Source organism: Drosophila elegans, unplaced genomic scaffold (assembly GCF_018152505.1).
Source record: "Drosophila elegans isolate 14027-0461.03 unplaced genomic scaffold, ASM1815250v1 contig_814, whole genome shotgun sequence".
Classification (NCBI taxonomy): Eukaryota; Metazoa; Arthropoda; class Insecta; order Diptera; family Drosophilidae; genus Drosophila; species Drosophila elegans.
The window spans coordinates 18532554-18556025 of NW_024546167.1; the positions used below are offsets into that span (position 1 = coordinate 18532554).

General features: G+C 37.2%; 2 protein-coding genes across 9 annotated transcripts in view; both read right to left on the reverse strand.

Annotated features, from left to right (window-relative positions):
• Positions 1-2996: 2996 nt before the first annotated feature.
• Positions 2997-11077, reverse strand: LOC108147938 (zinc finger protein chinmo). The gene is given in 5 exon segments (XM_017274722.1): positions 2997-4845; positions 4915-5062; positions 5568-6424; positions 6650-6867; positions 10846-11077. Coding segments are annotated over 5 exon segments (2592 nt in total). The 5' UTR covers positions 10964-11077; the 3' UTR covers positions 2997-3594.
• Positions 11078-11450: 373 nt separating this feature from the next.
• LOC108147939 overlaps positions 11451-23472 on the reverse strand; it is an 89714-nt gene continuing 77692 nt past the window's right edge. For 5 of the 8 annotated variants that reach the window (XR_001774537.1, XR_001774538.1, XR_001774536.1 and 2 more), the window contains one exon: positions 11451-11513. The gene's annotated coding sequence lies outside the window, so the exon portion shown is untranslated. Of the gene's footprint in view, positions 11514-16059; positions 16123-23472 lie in introns of all 8 variants that reach the window. The other 3 variants (XM_041710539.1, XM_041710541.1, XM_041710540.1) reach the window with 1 other exon arrangement.

Sequence of the window (23472 nt, forward strand, 5' to 3'; positions counted from 1 at the left end):
GAGTTTAACCAAAAGTAGTTGTTTTTTCATTTACATTAAAAGTTTTTATTTTTCATCTGAATTTCGTGGGCTCTGGTTTTAGCGCATATTTACTATACATGAAGAAAGGTCTATGGTCTATAAAGAAATTGCAAGGTCTGTCTGGGTGTCACCATTTTACAAAAAAGAGGAAACTAAAGTGGGTAACTGGAAAACAAATAGGATTTTTATATCATGCTCATCTCGTTACTGCGCAGTCTATGGCTAATTGAGGTAGTTCAGTTTACTATTGCAGTTCGATCTGGTCTTGGTTTCGTTTATGTTTTTCCTATTTATTATTGCTATTGTGTGCTCATGTGTGATTGTGTCTTTTGCATCTAAACATAATTGCTAGCCACTATAGTAAACTAAGCGATAATCGATAATCGAACTAAGAACTAAAGCTTTCCTTGATAGCATCTCTTCGATTACAACAAAATATATATATGTTTTGTGTTTCATTTCGTTTCGTTTTGTTTGCTTGTTTGTTTGTCCCATGCAAACCAAAAATTATAATCGTAATAATAATAATAATAATAAAAATAGTAGTACAAATAGTTCAAACAAGTTTAAAAACACAAAGAGGTAGGTTCTTTTCCTGAGGTATATGAGTTCCTGAGTTTGATTAGACTCTAATAATAATAGTAAAGACAAAACGAAAAACTAAGGTAACATAAGCGCTAAAATATACTAGAAGTAAAATTATCAATTAAAAATTATGGTTAATCGTAAATAACCCCTGATTACTAAATAGTAGTATATTGTTTGATTGATTCACTGACTGACGGATTGAATTACTGACTGATGGCTTTTTTGTTTTGCCCTGAACCAAAGACCGCAGATTTGGCTGCCCCAACAACGTACTTAAAAATAAAATGTAATTCAGACTCCAGCGAACGTTGAGGGGGTGGTGCCCAAAAAGCGGACAACGGCGAACAGGGGTTAATCTGCATATGGGTGTGAAGAGGTAGTTTGGTTTTCGAATATTGCCAGACTTTAATGGTTAATATTGCTATTGTTTTGTTTGCTTGGTTGCCTTGCTATATTTTTTTGCCTTCTGTTCTCTCCTGCTCGACAAATTATTCATAAAACGAATCGAAAAAGAACTAAACGACGAATTCATTTGCAACTTCAAAACGATATCACAGAACAAACTGGGTTTCGGGGGTGACAATTGGTAGTCTGCATCTTCTATGGGTTAAAATACCTATTTTAACTTGTGTAGCGTGTGTGTGTGTGTGTGTGTGTGTTTCGGTGATTCAACAGTTAATAAAAGTAGTTTAATATTCAACATTTTGGCTATTTTACGGTTCTATGGATTCTGGTTCACCCTTATTTTGTGTTTTCTATTGCCTTGCTAACGGAAAACGTATTAAAATTAAGACAGTTTCTCTCGTTTGAAATTCAGTTAGCTTCTAATCAAATAAAACCTTTTCTGTTGGCGAGCCTAATGTGTTCCTACATATGCGCTTAGTAGTTTATGTTTACATTATACATATGTATATATGTATATATATATATATTAGATCTAGGCTTTATCATTATACAACTGAGGCCACACATATATAGTATATGCGTGAATAATAAATGTATTTACAATCCAAGGCTTTTTATCGCCTTGGCAGATTTTCTCAATATTTTCAATTGCAATTTCCTTAGATTTCCATTTCTTCTCTTTTCGCTTACAACAAATGTTTCTCTTCTGTTTTCAGTATTTTACAGCTGGTTTCTTTTTTCTAGGGATTTTAGCCCCTTGATGTAGCCTTCGAAATTATAATTGCCGAAAAAATGAATTTTGAATTTTTGTTGGTTGGATTTCGCTTTTTTGGTGAATTTCATTTTGTATGAAAAATGTTTTCCAAAGGTGTGCCAAAAATTTTGATTTTGAATTTCGTTTTTTATATGCTGTAATTATTGCGGTTTGCTGTTTGTTGTTGTTGTTGTTGCCGTCAAGTTTTTAAGAACGTTTTTGAGTGGTTTTTGCTTAATATTTTCACACTTGGCTAGAATTATTCAATTAAAAAATAATTATATTTACTTTACGTTTTCTTTGCTATTTGCTTTTCTCTCTCTCTCTCTCTTTTCTTTAAATATACTTTTTTCTTTGTTTATAAAATTTTACTAGTAGTCATTTAATTATATATTTCTTATAGGCACCCAATTTACCAATTGTTTTTTTTACTTCTTTAGAAACTTCTGAATACGGAATTGAATTTGTATTTAGTTTTTTAGATTTTGTGTAGCCGAAAAGCAGTTGAATGAAATTTTGAGGCCTAAATTTGAATAAATCATAAAAAATATTAAAAAATAAAAATGTTATTCGTTTAAAGCAAATCTTTTTTTTGTCTGTTTTCGAGCCAAGATCCTGAAATCCTTGCGATAACCCACAGAAAAGTGGCCTCATTACTTCACCCTACGCTTAAGCCAAATTTGCCTTTTCGTATTATTAATTTAATAAAATTATTTACAAAAAAACCGGACAAATGGGCAATTGGTTGGCGAAGTTTTCGACCCACTTAGCAAATAGGGTTCTCAAGGATTTGGGATTTGCAGCTCTTCATCATCATCACTAGTTACTCTTCTATTCTGTATTTTGTTTCTTTTTTCGTTTTTATACTATTTTATTATTGCAGGTACTTGTGGTTGCGGTTTTGTTGTTGCTATTGTTGCTTTGTAGTTTGTTTTTGTTGCAGCTATTTGTTTATTTTGCAGTGTTTTTACTCATAGTTTTCATTTTCACGTTTCAGTTAAATTCAGTTTATTTGTTTTTATCGTTTCGTTTGATTTGAGGCAACTTTTTGTGACGTTTTCTATAGGAAATCAAAAATATATATGCGACAATAATATCTAATCATTGATCTCCTCTCTCTTCTTTTTCTCAACAAACACACACGAATATAAACAAATTTTCGACGCTTGTTTTGTTGTAACACTTTCGTATTTTGTTTTAAGGCGGTACCAATCAAAAACGTTCAAACTTTTTGCATTTTACTATTTAATTTGTTTTTCATTGCGTGTTTTTTGTTTTTGTTTGATTTAATTAGCACCCTGAAAACTATTTTTCAGCCGGATTGCATTTATTTCTATGTTCTATGTTACTGTTTTGTTGTTCTCTGTTTCTTATTGTTTTTTGTTTAAATCTGTTTACTCTGTTTTAACATTTCTTTGTGATTGATTTGTTTTGGTGTTGATGGTGGCTTTGAACACAAATTTGTAGCAATTAAAAATTCTGCAAAAAGTTTTGGACATCAAAATACTGCCTTTTCGTTTAAGTGTGTTCGTCTGTCTCTGGTCTGTGGTGTTTTGCTTTGTTTTTTGTTTAAACCTTATTATAAGTAAATCTTTGTTTTAGTTTTGTGTTTTTAAATCAATGGTGGAGGGAACTCCGTTTTTTTTGTTTTCTCCGAGGGCAACAGCAGTTGCATTAGTAGTCATTCATCATCTTTTTTGCGCGCGTAAACCTTTTGTTTTGTAAATCACTCATGTTTTTTCTTCATCGTTACATATTCTTAAACTAAGCAGCTTCTTTGGGGGCTTCTTCTCATTCATCTGTTTCATCTTCTTCTTAGGCTCAGCCTACTCCGCATTGACCTTGGGCGTGGAGGTCAAATGGGGCGTGTCACTGGGCGGTGGTATCAAGTGTGTGTTTGGTGGGCTGGTGGGCGTCTGAGGCATATGATCATAGATGGCTTCCGCTTCGGACATGTGCAATCGATCCTCCTCATCATCATCCTCCGATTCCGAGAGTACTTCGATCTTGGGCTCCACCACTACCAATTCGGATCCCGGTTGCGGTTCTGGAGCCTGCTCCTGATCCTCTTCGTCCACTTCCATGGCACGATCACTGTCTGCCTCACTGCAACCATCACTGGTGGTGGTGGTGGTGGTCGTATTGGTTGTGGTATTTGTCGTGGTGGTGGTGGTGGTGTTATTCGTATGACCCGTGGTGTTCAGCGTGGAATCCATGGCCTCGGCAGCCTGCTCTGCGGCCATGGCTGCCCTAATCTGCAGGGTCAGCTCCTGGTGCATTCGCTGCTGCTGTTGTTCGTAGGTCATGGGTTCGGTTTCGCCCTCCACCAGCTCCCTTGATGTTGATACCTCTGCTCTAGACTTTTCTGCCCCATCTGATACTATTTCCGCCCCTTCTCCCGCCCCCGACCCTTCTCCCTCTACCTCTCCCTCTCCCGATCCAATGGCCTGATCCGCCGTGGCCATTGCATCCCTTCGCTGCATGCATTTCTCCAATGCCATTTTGAGTGATTTACGTTTGCGCTGCTTGGCCGCCTCCTTGTGGGCGTGGTTATTGATGACTACTGATGCCGCTGCTGTTGCGGCCGCTTCCTATGGTGAATGATTGGCGGCCGCCGCTGCCGCCGCCGCTGCCGCCACATGAGCCGGCGCTATAGTTGCACCCGCCGCCAATCCAATCTCCTGTTTGTGCTCCCTGGCAATGTGCCTTCGCACAGTGTTGTTCCTCGTGAAGGTCCTCTCGCAGAAGGGACATGGCACTCGGATGCCCTGATGTCGCTGCCTGATGTGTGCCCTCAAGTTCGTCTCATAGCCGTACAAACGATCGCAGTACAGACACTTCAGCTTCTTGCCATCCGCCGTATTCACACTGTTCTTGTTGTTCATCTTGGTGGCATTCCACACATTCAGCATATCCGCCGGCGCTATCGAGGCAGCCAGATTGCTGGACAGCGTGCCATCCGCCTTCAAGTTCTCCAGCAGGGCATTGGGCGTGGTCGACGAGGTGTTCGAGTTCGGAGGCGGCGGTGGCGAGTACTTCAAGTTCTCCAGCTTCACACGCAGATCCTCGGCTCCATTCTATGGATAATCCATTTGTAAATTTTTTTATTATATTTTATTTAAGAAATGTAAGTAATAGTAACTCACATCTGTGGACTCATCCATTAGCTCGCGGTCGTCGTCGTTAGCCTCGTTGGCACTGCCATTATTGCGCTCCGATTTCACTATGCGATCCAGGCCACTAGTGGCATTTCCATTGCCCGCCGTGGTACTGGGACTGTGGTTCTCGTAGCGACTGATGGAAAATGGGGAAAAGTTAGGTCAGGCATAGAGCAAAAATAAGGGAATATTGTTTCTATAATTTTTGATTCAATCAAAAGTTGTAAAATGTTAAATACAATTTTACGGTAAAAGTATTAAACAAACAATTTTATAGGAACTTTGAGAAATGTTTATATAGATATACTAAAAATTTCAAGTTTTGTACCTATTTATAAGCAGATGGATTTAATTTATATTTAATAACAAAATGTGCTGTTTTTCAGGGAGAATTCATTTTTCTCATATATTTTAATCTTCATAAATATTTATTTTGGAATAAATTTAGTGCTTGAAAAAAGCATTTGTATCTAAGTGACCAGAAGGGTAAAATTTTTACGGATGTATCCCTATTTATAAGGGAATCTTATATCAGAAAATGATGCAAAATATTAAAGTTTATTACTTACATACTTTTCAAAATTTTAATAATATTTTTTTAATTTTTCTATTTGTTAGAATTTGTTGTAAAGAAAACGCACCTGGACTGCGGTGAAGCGCGTTCGGAGTGCATGGTGTCCGCCTCGGTGGGCGCCGTTGAGGAGGCGCTGGAGGAGGGGCGGTGGTACGGCGGCTTGTTGATGGGGCTGGGGCACTCGGAGGACTTGGAGCCATCCCTGAGGACCGAGCCGCGCTGCTCCTGCTCGGGATACGGACTGCGGAGGGGTCGCTTGCGCAGTGGCTCGTAGGAGATGGGTCGGTAGATGGGCGGCACATAGCCCATGCCGGAGGAGGAACTGCTTCCGCCGGGATGCATCAGCGAGTCGCATTCCTGTTTCAAGCTGCCGGTGGAACCGCCTAGGTGATGAGCAGCGCCAGCGCCGCTTCCCAGGCTGATGGGTCCATTGTTGCCGCCGACGCCGCCGCCATTGCCACTGCCCACGCCATTGCCTCCAACTCCGCCACTCAATCCGCCCACGGATCCCGCTCCTCCGTTGCCGTTACCATGTGGACCGCCGATGCCAGTCGCTGTGCCACCGATGATGTTGCCACCGCCGGCACTGCCACAACGGTCCAGGGCATTCGCACTGGCCGCCAGAGCACTCAATCCACTGGCCGCCACACTGGCAGCCGCCGCCATTCCTCCGGCAGCCGCCATTCCGGCCAGGCTCAGTCCGTTGCCAATGCCCATGCCGCCGGGCATGGAGTTCACTCCCGTCCCCAGGCCAATTCCTGCTCCTCCGGGCACTATACTACTCCCTCCGCCGCCTCCGCCGCCGCTCAGGCTGTTCCGTATGCTCCGCCTGCCAGTGGGCGAGTCCAAGGGCGAGGTGTCGCCCATGTGCTGTTGCGCCTGCTGCGCCGCCAGACGTCCCGTCTCCGTGGACAGACCTTTGACCTGGCAATATGAAAAATAAGTGTTAAATATTGTAACAAAAATTATGTTGTATTTGTATTAACTATTTTGCATTCGCAAAAATTGGCGAAATTAATTTTTAAATTTTTGAATTGAATTTTTAAGTTAAAACAAGACGGAATGACGGAAAATAGCTGATGTTCATGAGATGAAATTCTTAGCATAAAAGTGTCAATATTTGTATTTTAGGTTTCATTAATCGCTTACCTGTAAGCTTTCGGCGGATTTGAGGAAACTGTTGAGTGCCTCCTGGGAGACGTGGACCTCGCCTTTGTACATGAACTCCAGGAGAGCGGCCATGTTGTCCGGCGTGGTCGCCTCCAGTATGATGACGCACTGGCCATTTGTGGGCGTGTTCTCGAACAGATCGGCGAACTTCTTCGAGCAGGCCGCCAATATAAGTTTGTGTGCTTTGAATACTGCGCCTGGAAGCGAAGACAAGGTAAATAAAGGTTAAAATGAGAAAATAAAAAATATACTAGGTTATTGAGCTCGATACAGAAAAATGTGCCTATAAGTATGCCACAAAATATTTTAATTCAGAGTGTCTGTGGGATTTATTTCGAAAGAAGACTTTCAGATTTCATTGCATACTTTTAGACACCTTTTTAAGTGATTTCCAAAACCAAGTGATTTAGTTTTAAAAAATTATTCCTAATTTCGTATTAAGCTAATGTGAGGTAATATTTTTAAGGGTATTTTTGCAAATATTTGCCGATTAAAGCATCTTTTTCTGGGGCACAATCCCCACCCACAAAAGGTTGCCAACAGGTGGCGCCGAATTGCCAACCGAGACCTTGAACTCATAAAAAATCATGTCAAATATATACGATGGGCACACTTGCACATAAACACGTAAACACGTACACGTACACGTACGCGGAGGACAATAAAAGCCGCAGCAAAAGGAAATGATTTCCTTGCTGTTGACTACACAGACACAAAGAGCTTTCCACCATTCGCAATTTTCATAGAGTATGTGTGTCTGGGTGGGTTATTATTCAACATCAATGTCGTCGTCGTCTTGGTTTTGGTTTTGCTGTGTCTTGGTGTCCTGGCAAGTCTTTTGTACAAAATACCTGACACACAAAAACCCACCCGGCGTATACGCAATGTTAGGGGAAAAAGCCACTCCGAAACTAAGTGTATTTTGATGTGCTCTCTGCTGGTTTGTATGTACATATGTATATATAATCTTTTTGGCTACAATTTTTCACGCTTTTCTTGTCTCTCTTTTCGAGTTTTCTTTGCTTTTTCCCTCTCCCTTTTTTTTCCTTAAGGGGTGGCACTGAAAGTTATGTCTTTTTTGTTTATGGGGCACTTGTTGTGTTAGCTGCGAGCATTACTTAAGCCAAATTGAAACGACACTCGCACAGCGGTGTTTTTTAAGATAAATACAAACAATGTATATACTATAGAGGAAAAGAGAGATGGCTGCTAATATTTACCGCCGACATTGTTCATAAATATATTTCAAGTTTGACACTTTGTGAAATTTCCGTAGCAGCTGAAGCGTAAATGCATTAAGACATTTCCTCAACTCAACTTAACATTTCATTCTTCTTTTTTTTTGGGCTGGCTTATCGCACAGTGCAGTGCTATTTCTATATGGAATTCAAGAGAATTGTGTCAATTCTTGCCTCAGCGTTTACCAGCTGATAAGGGCATTTGATAACACAAAAAAAAAATATTGAATTCGTGGGGCAAGTCAACTAACAAAACGACATCAAGGTCAAAATCAGACGCACTGCACGAGCCCCGAAAAATATAAAACACTCGGAAGTGATTCAAGCAACGCGGCGTATGCGCAATTTGCGTCGTCACTGATTAGCTGCTGCTCTCGTCGCCAAATGTATGTATTATATAATCGCTTGATTAATTTACCAGACCACTACGCAAATTGCATTTAACACACGCCACTCCACACACACGCACGCTTTCTTTTTATTTTTTGTTTACCCCTCAGAAACTTTTATATTCGGTTCTGGCGATTATGTTTCGGCTAACAGACGGTATTTTGTTGTGTTATTTCGCTGGCTGGATTTTCTAACACTTGATACAACAGAAATTGGGTCACAATCACCACAAAGGAAACGCAAAAAAAAAAAAGCGAAAAAAGAGAACACATATTGCTATACAAATTCAGTTCGATATGTCTGTATGGACTGGCCTTGATAAAGAAATGACATTATGTGTATATAATATATATTATTTTCTGCTGCCTTCGCTTGTTTACGTTCTGCGTTTGCGTTCGTTTTTTCATTTACTCCATAATTTGTTTTGATTTTCGGGGTTTTTTCAGTCTTGCTATTATGCAGTTTGGCAATAACATGGGCTCAAGTACTTATTTGTTTTTTATGGTCAATAATTGTTGATTATACTCTAATCAATTGAATCGTGTATTAACCAGCACGTGGTGTAGTACTAGAATAACTAAGCAAACAATTAACAATGGCCTTACTTTATATTGCTTTATGCTATATTATTACAAAAATGCATGTTTTTTTGCAAGTATTTAAGCAAATCAACCCCTTAAATGCACAATCTATCCCTTTTTGAAATCCCCCCATTAAAAACGTAGCCGAAGGCTAAGCAAATGTTCATTTGGCTAAAAATGCTCATTTCTCAAGTGCTAAATGTGCCCCCAACACCTAAACCAAAACTCCAGCAATGCATACACTTTTCAATCAGTAACAAAAAACATATATATCCACATGAATATTAAAAACAATAAAAAACATACGTTATTTGCTTTTGTTTTCGCAGACGGCCAAATATTTAATGCTTCATTTCGAAATGGACAAAAGAGCCGAGTGTAGAGCCAAATCAAACATAACAAATGCAGAATTTGGTTGGACTTCGTGTGCAAAAATCTCCCTAACCCCCAAAGAAATATTAAAAACCACAATTAAAAACAGTCAAAGCAAAGGGTTTAAAATGGGGGGGATTTTGTGTGTGTGTGTCTGTGTGCTGGGGTGTAACGGTTCAAAAATTTTAATCAAAAGTAGTACCACTTCGATTGATATGAATGAATGACAACAGGGAACTGAGGAACAGGAAGCCAAAAGGGTTTCGGGATTTGTCTACGTTTTTTTTTTTTTTTTTTTTTGAGGCGGATAGCTGTCTGCGTATGTCCCCCAACCTCTCCATTTTAACCAATACCCCCCTTAATAATCCCAGTCAGCAGAAAAAATCTATACTTACGCACACATGGCGTATGACCAATGTGCCTAAAACTCCCTCAAAATTCTTGTAAAATTTAAAGCATGATATTAAGCCAAGGTTAGGCTTCAAAGAAAAAATATATAAAAGAAAGAAGAGCATAAAACGGTATACATAATCTACATAATAATCATAAAAATAAGCCAAGATACTCAAGACACATAAACACCAAAAAAGCAAACCGGCGACGGAAAATATTTAAACCCAAATCAAAAGAGAAAGAAAATAAGGTTAACAAGGGTCCCAAAAAAGCATACGCCGCACATACATTTTATACACCCAAAGGAGCTGCCAAATAACTGACCTCAGTCAAAAAGGCTGAATAAATATATGTGTATATTTGTATATACAAATAAAAGTTATATACTTTGTATGTGAAGCTGTTATATAGGTTTGCCCGCATTTATACGCCATTTAATAAGCCAGCATAAAAACTGTAGTAAAAGGCCATAAATGAACTAGCAGACACAGACTAGAAATAAATGGGGGAATGGATGGATGGGATGGATGGGCTGGATGGGATGTGGCTGACAGACAAGGACGAGACAGGCCATAAAAGCCACCTCCACTTCGCGGCTATGCCATCAAACCAAACAAAACCGGCAAAGGCAAAAAGAAATCAATGTCTGCCGGCTTATTAGCGAAAAATAAAAATAAACATGGACAGCAGCAGTGGAGGGAAAATAAAAGTAAGCGAGTCGTAGGTAAATACGAATAACTCAATTTCATGACGATTTAACTACACACATTGTGGCCACTTTTGCACGTTTTATGTTTATGACTATTATATCAGTACATTTCCAGTTTGGGAATATCACAAAGTGTCCTAAAATCGATTGATTTAAATTAAATTTCATATTAAGTTTTATTTATAAAATTTGTGGACAAAATAAAAGCTATTCAATTGTGATTATGTAGCTCTGAAGGTAACCTACACTGCATATATATTAAATGTCTTATTTAATTTTGTTATTAAAATTAAAAAAAACGAGCCTTTAATTTATATGGTTAATAATATTCTCTCCATATTATTCACTGTTCTACAATCAAATGCTATTTAAATGGATTTTTGTAGCACTGAGTTAACTGTCAGTTTATTTAAAATTATTTAATACTTGCAGCGTCAGATTAAAAAAATCAAATAAAATAAATAAAATATATAATGATAGACAAACACTTACCATCGCAGGATAATGTGACATCGGCCAGCAGATCCGATTTGAACAGATTGGAGAATGTTATTGCCAAATTCGACGAATAACTGTTCCACTTGAGGCAGAACTGCTGCTGTGGATCCATTTTGCCAGCAGTAGTTGTGCGTCCTCCGTGGCTGCGCCTATATCACCGATATCTTCTACCCTAAATCTTTTGTCCCGATCCGTAGCCGTATTCGTATGCTTATCCTTATCCGTTTCCGTATCGGTGTGCCTAACTCTCAGGATCCAAGTTGTGGTTTGAACGGCGCCAGAACGGCGATGATTGTAATGATGATGGTGTCGCTTTTGTTTACGATTTATGCCAATAATATCTGGATATTTGTGCTGCTGCTGCTGCTGATGTTTTTCGGTAATTGATTTGTTTGTTTTCGTGTTGCCAAAATGGAATTTCGTGGAATTTTGTAGCTGCCAGCAGAGCATAAAAGCAATTCGGCCGCTGCAAATCCTTAGCCAAAGGGAATTTTGCAATTGTTTAGTTAATTTCTTGTGTGTCGTTCTCGCTAATTGTTCCGGTTTTCCAATCACTTCATCCGCTGCCACCACAATCGTTGCTGATGATACGTTTTTTGGCTTTGGCATAGAAAATTTACCGAATCTCAAAACTGAATATCCGAATCCGAACACGACAAATGCTGCAACGAGAATGACGAAAATGATATTATGCGATTAGTTTCAATTTCGATGCGTTTGACAGACAACCCGATGGCAAATTCATCGCCTGCTTTTTAGTGCCCTTAATTTTTTTTTTTTTTTGGGCATATGCAGGTTGCAAAAAGGCTTAAATGTACACTCCACTCCAAGTAGTTCCGAGAACTACAAGCATATGTTCCCGGACAAACTCAAATTTCCAAAAAAGCCAAAAGCCAAGTTTCTGAAACTGCATCGCATTTGTGTTGGTAACTCTATCTTTGGCCGCCTGCAGCATTTCCGACCAATTTATTAGAAATTAATCGAGCATTTAGAAAGAAGCGAAAACAGTCCAAGAAGGGGTAAATAAAAAAGAAAGAAAAAATCACAAGATATACGATTCAATTCTGGGAATTCTATGGGCTGGCCAACTCAAAAAATGCCGCCGCTTCGAAAGGTTTTTGATGCAACGCGCGAACACACAACTTTCTGATTTCTGATTTTCTGACTTTTTGGCCTCGTCTACAGTTTCTTTCAACCCCCTCCTTTATCATCCTTTTTCGATTCCTGGAAACTGCAGGTGAGGCTGCCTTTCGTTGCATGGGATGCGTTTGTTTTCTTCGAATTTGTTTAATCGTTAGAAAAATGCGGACCCGCAACTTTTGTGGAAGCTGCTGCTTCGCTTCTTTTATTCATTCTTTTTTCTTTTTTCTTGACCATCAAAATCAACGGTTTCGTTTCGTTTCGAGGCATGAAAAAAAAAGGGGGGGGGGGGATAAAAAAAAGATATCGGTAAAAAGCTATTAAGAAATTCCTGGGAAGTTTGCAGTTTTTTGAGTCCCGACAACTGGAATTTATTCGCAGGGGAACAAGAATGCCCTTGGGGGATAAGAATGATTTAAAGATTGGGTGAAATTGATCGAGTTGATTCACGGTATGTGGAGCAATTCAAAAAGAGTGTTGGCTGTTCGATAAAATGATGCAGAAGTTGCTCGTTTTGATTGAGTACATAATAGCTGGATTTTGCAAAGGAAATAAATACAAACTAATTTTTGGTACATTTTTATTTTTAGCGGTATTACTTTCAATATTGTTGAATATTTTCAAGAGGTCAATGTAGAACCTACCCATTTATTCCGTTTCGAAATAAATCATTCCAAAAACTTTTCCACTACTCCAAAGCAACCCCAACATACCTTTTACAAATCTTCATCGAAAAAACTTCTTTATTTCTGCACTTCGGGAGCTTCGAACTCAACTGTACTACAGAAACTTATTCATTTATCCTCATTCTGCCATTGTAGTTGTCTAAAAGGAATACGCAATGAAATTTACGCAGCTGCATTTGAAATGCTTTTTCAATTACATGCTAAGGAGAATAAAAGAAAAAAAGCTAAAGCTGAAAAATAGATCAAAAATAGTATATACCCGTCTCGTTTTTTTTTTTTGTCCAAAGGAACTTACGAGATACACATACACAAAACGCACCTGAATGGAAGTCTCAAGGCGAAATCATAGCTCAGGTATCTGGTAACCTATCTGCCAACCAAACAAACAACAACAAAGGCGAAGATATGTGCGAAATGTACAAGAAACCAAACTCACACACAAAACTAAACAAAAAAAAGACAAGGCGTAAATCCTTTTCACAAACACAAACACAGATGCAGATACAGATACATTAGGATATGCGTTCCAAGAACAACGCACAAACAAACACAAATGAAATAAAAGCAGCTTTTTTCAGTTCCTTCAAAAGTTGTCTTTGTGTTGGACAGGAAGGAAAAGTACATAAGGTATTGGGATCGGGAATATATAGTCCAAAGGGGAGTAAGAGGGTTGATCCTCAGGTTCAGTCGAAAATAGCAACGCACTTTCTGCTACAGAATAAAAGAAATATTGGAGAAATTGCGCAATATCAGTAATGCAACAGAAAAAAGAAAGATAGATTCACTGATAAGAAAAAATTATATTGGTATTAAATTATTTAAAATATTGTAAAAAAATTTGGTTTATTTAAGTTCAATATGGTTTAAAGTCAAATGGATTAAAACCGAAACGAAATATGTTTAAAACGAGTGCGAAGTTGTTGAATTAACTTCGTTTTTTATCACTCAGATATTATTTCAGTTAAAAGCTATTATCTTTTAATCAAAATAAACAATCTATTGAGGCAGATCAGTGGTTTTTTCAATTCCTAATACTGTTTATGCCTTTCTCATCTAAATAAAATAGCATTGAATTGCCTTCAAAGCTCTCTTGCATATTTAATTGTTATATTTTTTGTTGATGGCATTTCAACTAATTGACCTTGTGCACTATTTAGACAAAACGTCAATTCAATTCCGTGATTCACATTTTTTTTGTGTGTGCTCAGTTCGTTTGAGTGCAGTTGGGCAGCATATTTCAAGTGGTCAGCTATAGATACATAGATATATTCGTATGTGTGGATACAACTACGAGTCTATTTTCGACATTCTTGTTCGCTTTGAATGGCAATTAATTCCGACAAATGACGCAGATTATTATGAAATCTTTTTGTCTTCTTTTTTTCTCTCTGCCAGCAACATAATGCAATCATCAGAAATTTTATTTAGGGAAATGACAAAGATGTTTAGGAGTTAAACTGCACTCGGCTTGCTTTTATTTCTTCGCCTTGGAATCCGGAAAATTTCAAACTGCGTAAACAACAGAAACAAGAGACAAGCTAGTATTAAAATCCACAAAAGTGTCGACAATCGGCTTAGACGATCGGCTAAGGTCCTTAATTCTTGCCTTCTGTGGTCCTTTTCATCATCACATATGAATATGGGGCCGGAAAAGGTCATAACTATTTTTTTTATTTTGTTTGTTTGAAAAAAATAGAATAACCTACTATGCTTTAAATTCCATGTAGCGATAATTTATTTTATATTTATTCAAAATGATGCAAAAATATGTATCAATTTTTTCTGTACGTTAATTTAGTATTTAAATAATAAAACAATAATATTAAAATTAATATGTATTCATTATTAACTGTACCCTTTGTTATCTATTTTTATTTTGGTTTAATATTATATTTCTGTACTATTCAAAACCATAAACTGCAATAATTGAAAATTGATTAAATCTTTATTAACAATCTTTATTCCTCATTTTGGTGCTCCTACAAACTCTATTAGACCTAATTGCTGACTCTTTCCTTCTGATATAATAGCAAAGACAACCCCTGCCATTGAAAACCAGGCAAGAACTTCGATTTGATAACATTACCGCAACGTATTGCGAAAGTTGCCGATGACAGCTGGGATGCAGAGTTAAGAATACCCGCAGTCAGCACTTTTGCCACTCCCCGCATTTATTTTTTATCATTTTCAAGGGTCTGGCGATGACAGCTCCCACACTCAGTAGAACAGGATCTTGGATGGGAAATCCCTTCCATAATACAAGTATTACACATGTCCGCATAATAGCAAAATCGCCTGGCAGATGTGCAGCCGAGAGATCCAAGAATAAATGTCGCATAATTCACAGCGCCTGGCTGCTGAAATTGTGAAATACTTCGCCGCAGGAGGGCGGGATACATCAAAGTGAGCTCCGCCCTGGCATTGCATAAAAAAACGTGTGGAAAGGGGGCGTGGCAGGTCGAAGATATATACATATACAAATCTGAGTTATGACATATCTTTTGCAGCCCGCTGAGATAAGCACTCCCAGCGGGCGGCAATCAGGTGCATTTCGGAAGAAAAAACACACCGCAATTGAGTAACTTCTTTGGCATTTCGCTTTTCAGTCGCTTTTCCAGCGCTTATTACCGAACGTAATTGCAATGGGAATTCCAGGGGGGAAATCTCGTCTGATTTGTGGAAAAGTCTCATTAATCTTTACGGAAGAGTAAGCACTTCCAAGATCTTTGATTTGCATCAAAGTGCATTTTTTTATTATTCACACTTTCGATTGAGAAATTTATTTCTGGGTTAAACTAATAATTTTTATTAAATAAAATAAATATTTAAATTTGAGCAGAATTCGCATAAAATAATTCGTCTTTTTACAGTAGGTAAATTAGGCCCCTTTTTAGAGATGAACTAATCATATAAAACCAATTTTTATTTTCCACTAAATCGTGTACCATATTCCCTGCAATTACTTAGTTATTTTACCAAATTTCACCCAGTTACGACTAAGAAAAGTCAAGTGTGGCGAAGGTAATTAGCTATGCATGTAAATGCAACCAGCTTGAAATGCAACTCCATGAATTACAAATGAGTAACCATCAAAAAAAAAGGGGCAAGAAAAAGCAGTTAACACAAATACGGTTGACAGTTAGCTTAATACGCTTCGCTGAGCAGCAACCAAAAAAAGAAAAATGTTGTGTTAATGCACTGCAAGTACAGAAAATATATATCTTCAAGATACGCTTGCCTTGTTGCAATTACAAATTGTAATTTTTTTGTTTACATTTCCTTTTCTAGATTGAAAAAAAATACGAATACCATGTAAAATATTCATATAGGTCCCCAAATTAATTGTTGAAGATACATAATTAGTGTTCTTTTCTAAACTTACAATGACATGATAACTTTGACCCCAGTTGGTAAACGCTTGAGCGATCATAGAAAGCATAGTTACCTGCAAGTAAAAAGTGGAATTAAATTAAATTAGTTTATTATATTTACTTGTGATAAAATTAAATTTAAAAGTACATTTTAGATTTTTTAATGTTAACCTCTTATATAAAATTAGTTTTGGTATGAAATTTAAAAAGTAAAGAAAGGTCAATAAGTTTGTTAATAAATAAAAAAGTAATAAATCATTAGAAGTTTATTAGTCATTTATGTCATGTTAAATACCTAATGACTTATTCCGAATGGCTGGCCATTTGAAAAGTTTACCTTTAATAGAGGGCTATGTTACGTTTGAAATCGAACCCTCAGTTTTTGGCGGGCATTCAATCATGGGGAACAAGGCTCGACAGACAAGCGTAAAGTGGCAAAAACTGTCGGCTGCGTGGCACCAACGTTTTAACCCCTTGGTGCCGGCGGACTGCTCAGCTCAAACCCAATTAAAAATGTCAAAAAATGGGGAATACCTGTAGGTAGTTAGCAGTTAGCGCACGCAGTAAATATTCATCACGCCATGCCAACGCGAAAAGAGTTTTTAAGGTTTTTGGAAGGAGTATCCGTGGGGTTTTTGGTTTTCTCGGGCAATGTCGAATCAAACATCCTGCACTGTTCAAAAAAACGTGACAAGTCCAAGTATTTTTAGCTCTCTTCAAATATTTTCCCCTTTTGATAATCAACTTTGGCAATTTTAAAATATTTTTTTAATATGAATATATTATATATATATTTTTTTTCTTTTTAATTATTTTGAGTATTTTTGTAATAGATTTTAATATCAGAAAATTTCATTTAAATTGAGAGCATATAAAACTTTACTTTTTAAAAACAAAGAGCATTTTAAATCATTTATTTTTCACATTAATTCAAATATTTTAATATTAAATTGATCAACTAATTGTGTATTTTAAAAACAAAAAAAATTCATTTTTGGAAAGTAATTAATTTGACTATTTTCTTTACAGATTTTAATATCAACAGCGGCCATTTTAAATCTTAAATTTTTTAAATTTAATTTAAATATGAAACAAAATATTTTGTATTCAGTTAGCCAGATATTTATTTTTACTATTCCAGTTTTTATCAGTGTTACTAGAGCTCCATTTCTCCCACATTTTCAGCGCGTCACACAGTTTAACTTTTCATTTGGCGTTGCCTGTATTTCCAAGAGGGGATGTGGGGTGTATACACCCCCTTTTGAAAACCCCCCTTTTTCACTGGGAGCCACTGCTTATCAGCAGGAGACGCACACATGTCAGGCGAAGAGAAAAAGCAGGAGCAGCAGGAGCACAAACATCCACAGAGTTACTGGAATGCATTGTGGACGTTGGGAACAATTGCGTTTTGTATGTTTTCGTGCCTCGTCAGCAAAATTAAAAAATAGATACGCAAACGTTGGCCTCAAAAAAAAAGGGAGGGGGTGGAGTGCCACCAAAGTTATATGAAAGAAAATTGCTCATACTCCATTTTGCAGCTATTCTCTCTGCCGAATTCAAATGTCACACAAGGATCGAAAGGTACGCATGGCCAGCTCTACCAGACCATTCTCCTATAGCCTTGGTTTATTGCAAAAATACACAACAAGCTGATGGTAAAAGAGGAATGGAAAATGGGGGGTTATGCCCAGGTCCAAACAACAGCTGCTTGGGCAGTTTTCCTCCTCCTCCTGCCTTTTTTCAATTTTTTTTGGAGGGAAAATCTAATAGAAGTAACACACAGGAGCTGAATGCCTGGCTGGCCTGAAATGTCACTGGTGCAGGACGATAACTATGGCTCATACCCATTCCACTTACCTTTGCAGCCAAAAGCAGACACCAACAGAGAGCCACAGAATGAATGGCCACACGGCCTCCCTTCTTTTTTTCGGGTGGTTTTCAGTCTTAGTCTGGCCAGAAAAGCATCCCCCCATTGCGTGTGTATTTTTATTGTATATATCATTGATGAATTCGCCGATAACAAATCTCAATCAAATGTCAAAAAGGTAACTGGCAGATGGACAGAATGTGGACCCAACCTCCCTTAAATAGAAATGACCACCCCCATCCATTCTCTTACTACAATTTTCCTACACGTTGTAATGTTGCAATTTTCACGCAGGCCACGCGTCGTATGCGCAATTGTTTTAAGCAATTCCGCTGGATAGATCGAATCGAATGTTAACAAAGAGGGTGAGGGTTGGCTTCAGACTGACAGCTGCAGGTGGGTAATAGAAGAATTGACCTCTACCCCCGCACTTAAACTCAAACCATTTTCCTACCTTGTGCGTGTGACAGCTCAAATTGTCATCTTGAATTCGAAAACTGTCAAACTTGAATAGGAAACATTTCAATGGGGGTGAAAAACCAATGGGCAGAGACTGGCGATTTAAGAGGGATTGCATTCTCATAGTCTAAATATTTGATGACCAAATGGAATAACATAAAGCGAGTAATGCTTTTCTCAACTCCAGTCTTATCCAACATTTTATTAAACTTTAGTTATTTCGGAAACTGAATTTAAATATGAATTATGTTTAAGTATCTTAGTATGCTTTTTAAAAATCACTTACCCATCTAGAAACCAACAAACAAATTGACTTAATTTATCTTCATATAAAATAAAAAAAAAGTATAATACTTTTTCCAAATCCAGCAGACTACATCCTATTTTAACTACACTTTTGAAACTCAATTAAAATATTGAAATCTGTGTAAGTCCCTTAATAAGCCATCAAAATATTCCAGATATTTTTTTTTTGCAAATCATTAACCAATCTAGAATCGAACTTTTTTTATGTTGCCCCCTTTTCCATTTTTATTTATTCTTTTATTCGCATCATCACCAAATTAAATAAAGCTCAATGACAAACTTCATTAGCCAAAAGATCAACTGGCCAAATGGCGAAAAACAAAAATAACAATTTGCCTACCCCCCGGAGAAATAAATCCGTAAATACCTCTTGCCCTCCCCCTTCCTTAATTTTGTGGGCAGATAGAACCCCTTTTTTGGCCGGACTTTTGTCCGGCAGTCAGAAAAATGGCAAGCAAACGTTATGCCAGAAACTAAATTAAGATTGAAATGTAAAACTGAAAGCGTTTTACACAATTATTGAACGCTCGACGAGGATGGACGTCGAAAAATCGAAAAAAGTAGATCTAGGGGAAGGGGAGTGTTCGATGTAACAGGGAAAACCACTCTAGGAAAAAGAATCATGCGAATGGGAAAATTCCGCCTGTCGCGACATTTGACAGACAATTCACAGTGCGAGAATCATTCGAGTGCATAACTTACAATTCCGTAAATATAAATTTTCGATTCTCTGTGGCATGAAAAAAAGTAAAAAAAAAACAAAAAAAAACAAACAGGGAAAGAGAACGTGGACTAATGAAGGTTGTCCAAACTCAAACCTAAAGGCAAACTCCAGCATGCATTTTCTAAATGAAAATGGGCAGAGGACAAAAAGGAAAGCTTCAATGTATGGAAATTTCTGTTCAATCACAAATCCAATGATGTTCGCTTCGACGCATTTTGACATTTGGACAGAGAGGAGGTTGTTCGTTCGTTCACTTTCTGGTTTGAGTCGCTTTGATGAATTTCACTGGCCCCAACCGATTGTTGTTTGTTTGAAAGGCTTCGTTCTCGTTGTTTCTGCCACCCCTCTAGGATATAGCTAGATATCCTAGACCTCCCCATTTGGAAGCTATATCCCTCCTATACTTCATTTTTTTTAGGACGATCCTTTGTCCCTCGCAGTGCATTGATTAGAATGTTTGGACTTGAGTACGTAAATATTTTTGCTTGCTTGTCAATTAGTACGTTAAGCTGCTGTTGTTTTTTGTACTTTGGCAGCATCAGATTGGATTGGAATTAGAAGTAGAAGTAGGAAAGTAAAAGACTGTAGGCTTTTTTCGAAAGGGTTTTGGTTTGGGTTTTAGTAGAAGTGATAGAGTCTGGAAAATGCAGTGGAAACTGTATGTTCACGAATCAAAAGAAACTTGAAGAAATAATGTTGAACAAAAATTTAAAAGGCTGTGAAAAATCTAAGATTTACTTCAAATTAGATCTTTAAAGGATTTAGTTTTAACTCAATTCACATATCTGAAATTACAATTGTAAAGGAGGAACTTCTTAATAGAAAATCATCCTTTGCTTCGCCATAACGCAATTTAAAGTGATTACACTTATATCGAAAATCTTTGTTGTACTTGTACCTATGTGTATTTATAGCTTATTTTAGCAACCACATTAGCATACACTGATCAAAAATAAATTCATTATAATATATATAAATATATATAAATATCTAGTAATATCTAATAATTTATAAAATCATAATATTGAATAAAATTTATATTAAATTGTATGTAATATTGTATTTTTAATAGGTCTAACATTGAGTTTGAAATACTAAGATTCACAACTTCTTTTTTTATCATCGTCGTAATTTCCAAATGACTTTCAGAAATCAATAAATTGTCTATATACTATTTGTATCAGTGTGGTAATTTCAAAATGATTTCGGGAAAATCAATACCCATTTTCTTGGAAACTTTTTAGGCCTTCGTTTCATTATGCCAAACTCACGAAATTTCCTCTATCTCTGCCAACGCACCTGAGCTAAAACAGCGCCAACCCAGAGGCTACTCAAAAAGTCATTACTTTAATCGAATTCGCATTTCCCGAAATCGAAATGAGCGCCCGGCCGCAGGACTTCTACTGCAACGCCTCCTGTGAGCAAAAGGATAACAAACGAAATGCTCATAAACTTCAGATGGGAGGGTGCGAGTGAGAGTGCGAGTGCGAGGGTCAATGCAAAATGTCTGACAAACATGCAATTAAGTCGTTAATACTTCATCGATTTAATACATGCGGACAGGAGTAAGGATACAGGGCAAACAGGATACAGCGAACGCAGCCAGGATTAAAGCATTAGCAAAGCAAGGATGAGCTATCCTTACCAACAAATAAAAATAAAAATAAAAGAAAGGAATGGAATGGAAAAAACGGAAGCGGAAGTGAGCGATGGCAGACATTTGATTAGTTTGTTTGGCCTCCCAAATTTCTCTTTCTCTCCGCTTTTTGAGATATGCAATTACGATATAAAAAGTTAAACAAAGTAAGGATCCGATGCCAAGCGATATGCGTTCCAACATTTGAACATTTGATTAAAAACGCAAATAGATTTTGGAAGCCCCAACCTTCCGTAATCCACAATGTGCATAAAAAATTAACCAACAACAATGCTCAAAAATAGAAAATATGGAAAGGAAAAAGCGCGGAAATTTTTTAGGCAAATACGGACCACCAGCAATTCATCAGAGGAGCGACGTTTTTCTAATTTTTTTTTTTTTTATCATCCTTGGGCTCAACTCGTCTCCCACCTGTAATAAAAATCATAACCAGGAGGCGTGGCAGCAGCAGCAGCACCAGACACCGACGCACATATTGAACTAACGACTAGAAGGGGGCGTGCCACCGCCCGCATGTCTGTGTAAAAAGGTAAAAACCAATCAAGAGCATCAATAAAAGGCACGTCAATCAGCGTGTGGCATGGTAGGCTCTCTAGCCTAAGCTCTAGCTCTAACCATTTTCCTACACTGATAAAAAAAAGTAGTAAATCTAAATATTTTGTAGTCATTTTAAATGCTTTTTGCCTTGATTTTTATTAATTGAGGTTTTAGTTTTTTTAATATGAAATCACTAAAATTTTTGAAATTTTGTGTTGGAATATTTTCGGAATTGATTTTAATATCTCAAAATTTATAGGAACTATTTTATATATTATGTTTTTCACATGAATTAATATATTTAAATACTAAACATTGCAATATAAGTTGCTTTGTATTTAATATTTTGATATAATATTTATTTTTAAAATGAAATATAACGTTTTTATATATTTTTATTAAAACACTTTTTTTATTAGTGTACTACTCCCGCTGCTCGGAAAAAACTGATGCTCAACAAGCACGAAAAAATCATATTTCCTGGTGCGTGTGTTTCCCCTTTTGGTCCTTTTTTCGCCGATGTGTGTGTTTTGGCCTTTTGTCTAGGCACATTGGCAACGCGGTTTTAGTTCAGTCAAGCTGTCATATCGACGCTTTTGCATGCCAGACCAGACCAGAGACCAGTCCAGCCAGCCCCTCCAACTCCAATCCAAACTCAAAAACCAACTCAAACTTGGGACCAACTCTTTTTGACTGGCTATCAGCCACAATCCCTCCATGCAAAACCCCATCCTGCGGTTATGTGATGGTTACATATCATGATTTTTCAATAAATTCAACGTCCATGCGGCACTTTGCTCATTGAATTTTGAACAGCGATCTTTGGATAGGTATGGGCATAAATGCCGGAGAGTTTTAAGGGGAATGGTGAGGGTAAACCATGGACCACGAAAGCTAGGCCTAAAGTTGAAAACAAACAATGGTAATGGATGTTGAAGGAGTTGCAAAAAGGCCAAACAAATGGTTGAGATACCATATCTAAAGTGTGTTTAATAAACAATAGCATAAAGCTTAATTACTTAATTTTGCATTTCTACTTTAATTTTTATGACTTAAACATATAAATGTTTGACTTCTTCATGTTAAAGTGAATATTATTAAAATACAAACATTAACTAGAAAAGCATTAATTGCTAAATACTATTTTAAAACGTATTCTTTCATAAAAATAATTTTACTAAGAAACTTTTCGCATTTCGCAATAACAAATTTAAAAACTTCAAACAAAAAGCCTTTAGTATTTCAAAAGCATATTCATCGTTTCTTTAAAAAGTGTCTGCAGCATATGGATTAAACTTTTTATTTAACTTTTCTATAAAATTAAATTAAATTAAAGCCACTTCCAATCCCCAAACGAAAGCAATCTCACACCGAAAAATATGTTATGCCAACCCATTGCCGTGAAACAAAGCATTTCCGTTAATCAATCTCTTGAAATACCAGCCACGAAAAAAAAGGAGTAATAAATAATTTTCGTACTCTTTGTCGCATATCAAAGACTGGCAAATCCCAAGAAGGACTACCCCATATTTTGCCAACGTACATGGCATATAATCATAACCAAAAGTCTGGCCACCACACTTTCCCATTCCTCAACTAAGTTCTTTACTTACGCATTGCTGCATTAATGCGTATGGAAAACAATTTTTTATGTCTTTTAACGATTCTTTTTTTTTAATGAATTTCGTTTTGGGGTTGCTGCAATATAATTACAGTATGATGATGTGTGAGTTGGGTCTGGGCCATTTTGAAAAGAAGTTTTGGAAATGCGCGACTCGCGAATCGAGGAACCTTTCACTTTTCGGTAAGCCGCATCCTGCGTGTCTCACTTGACGCGAATAAAAAAAATAATACAGAAATGGCTGTAAAACAAA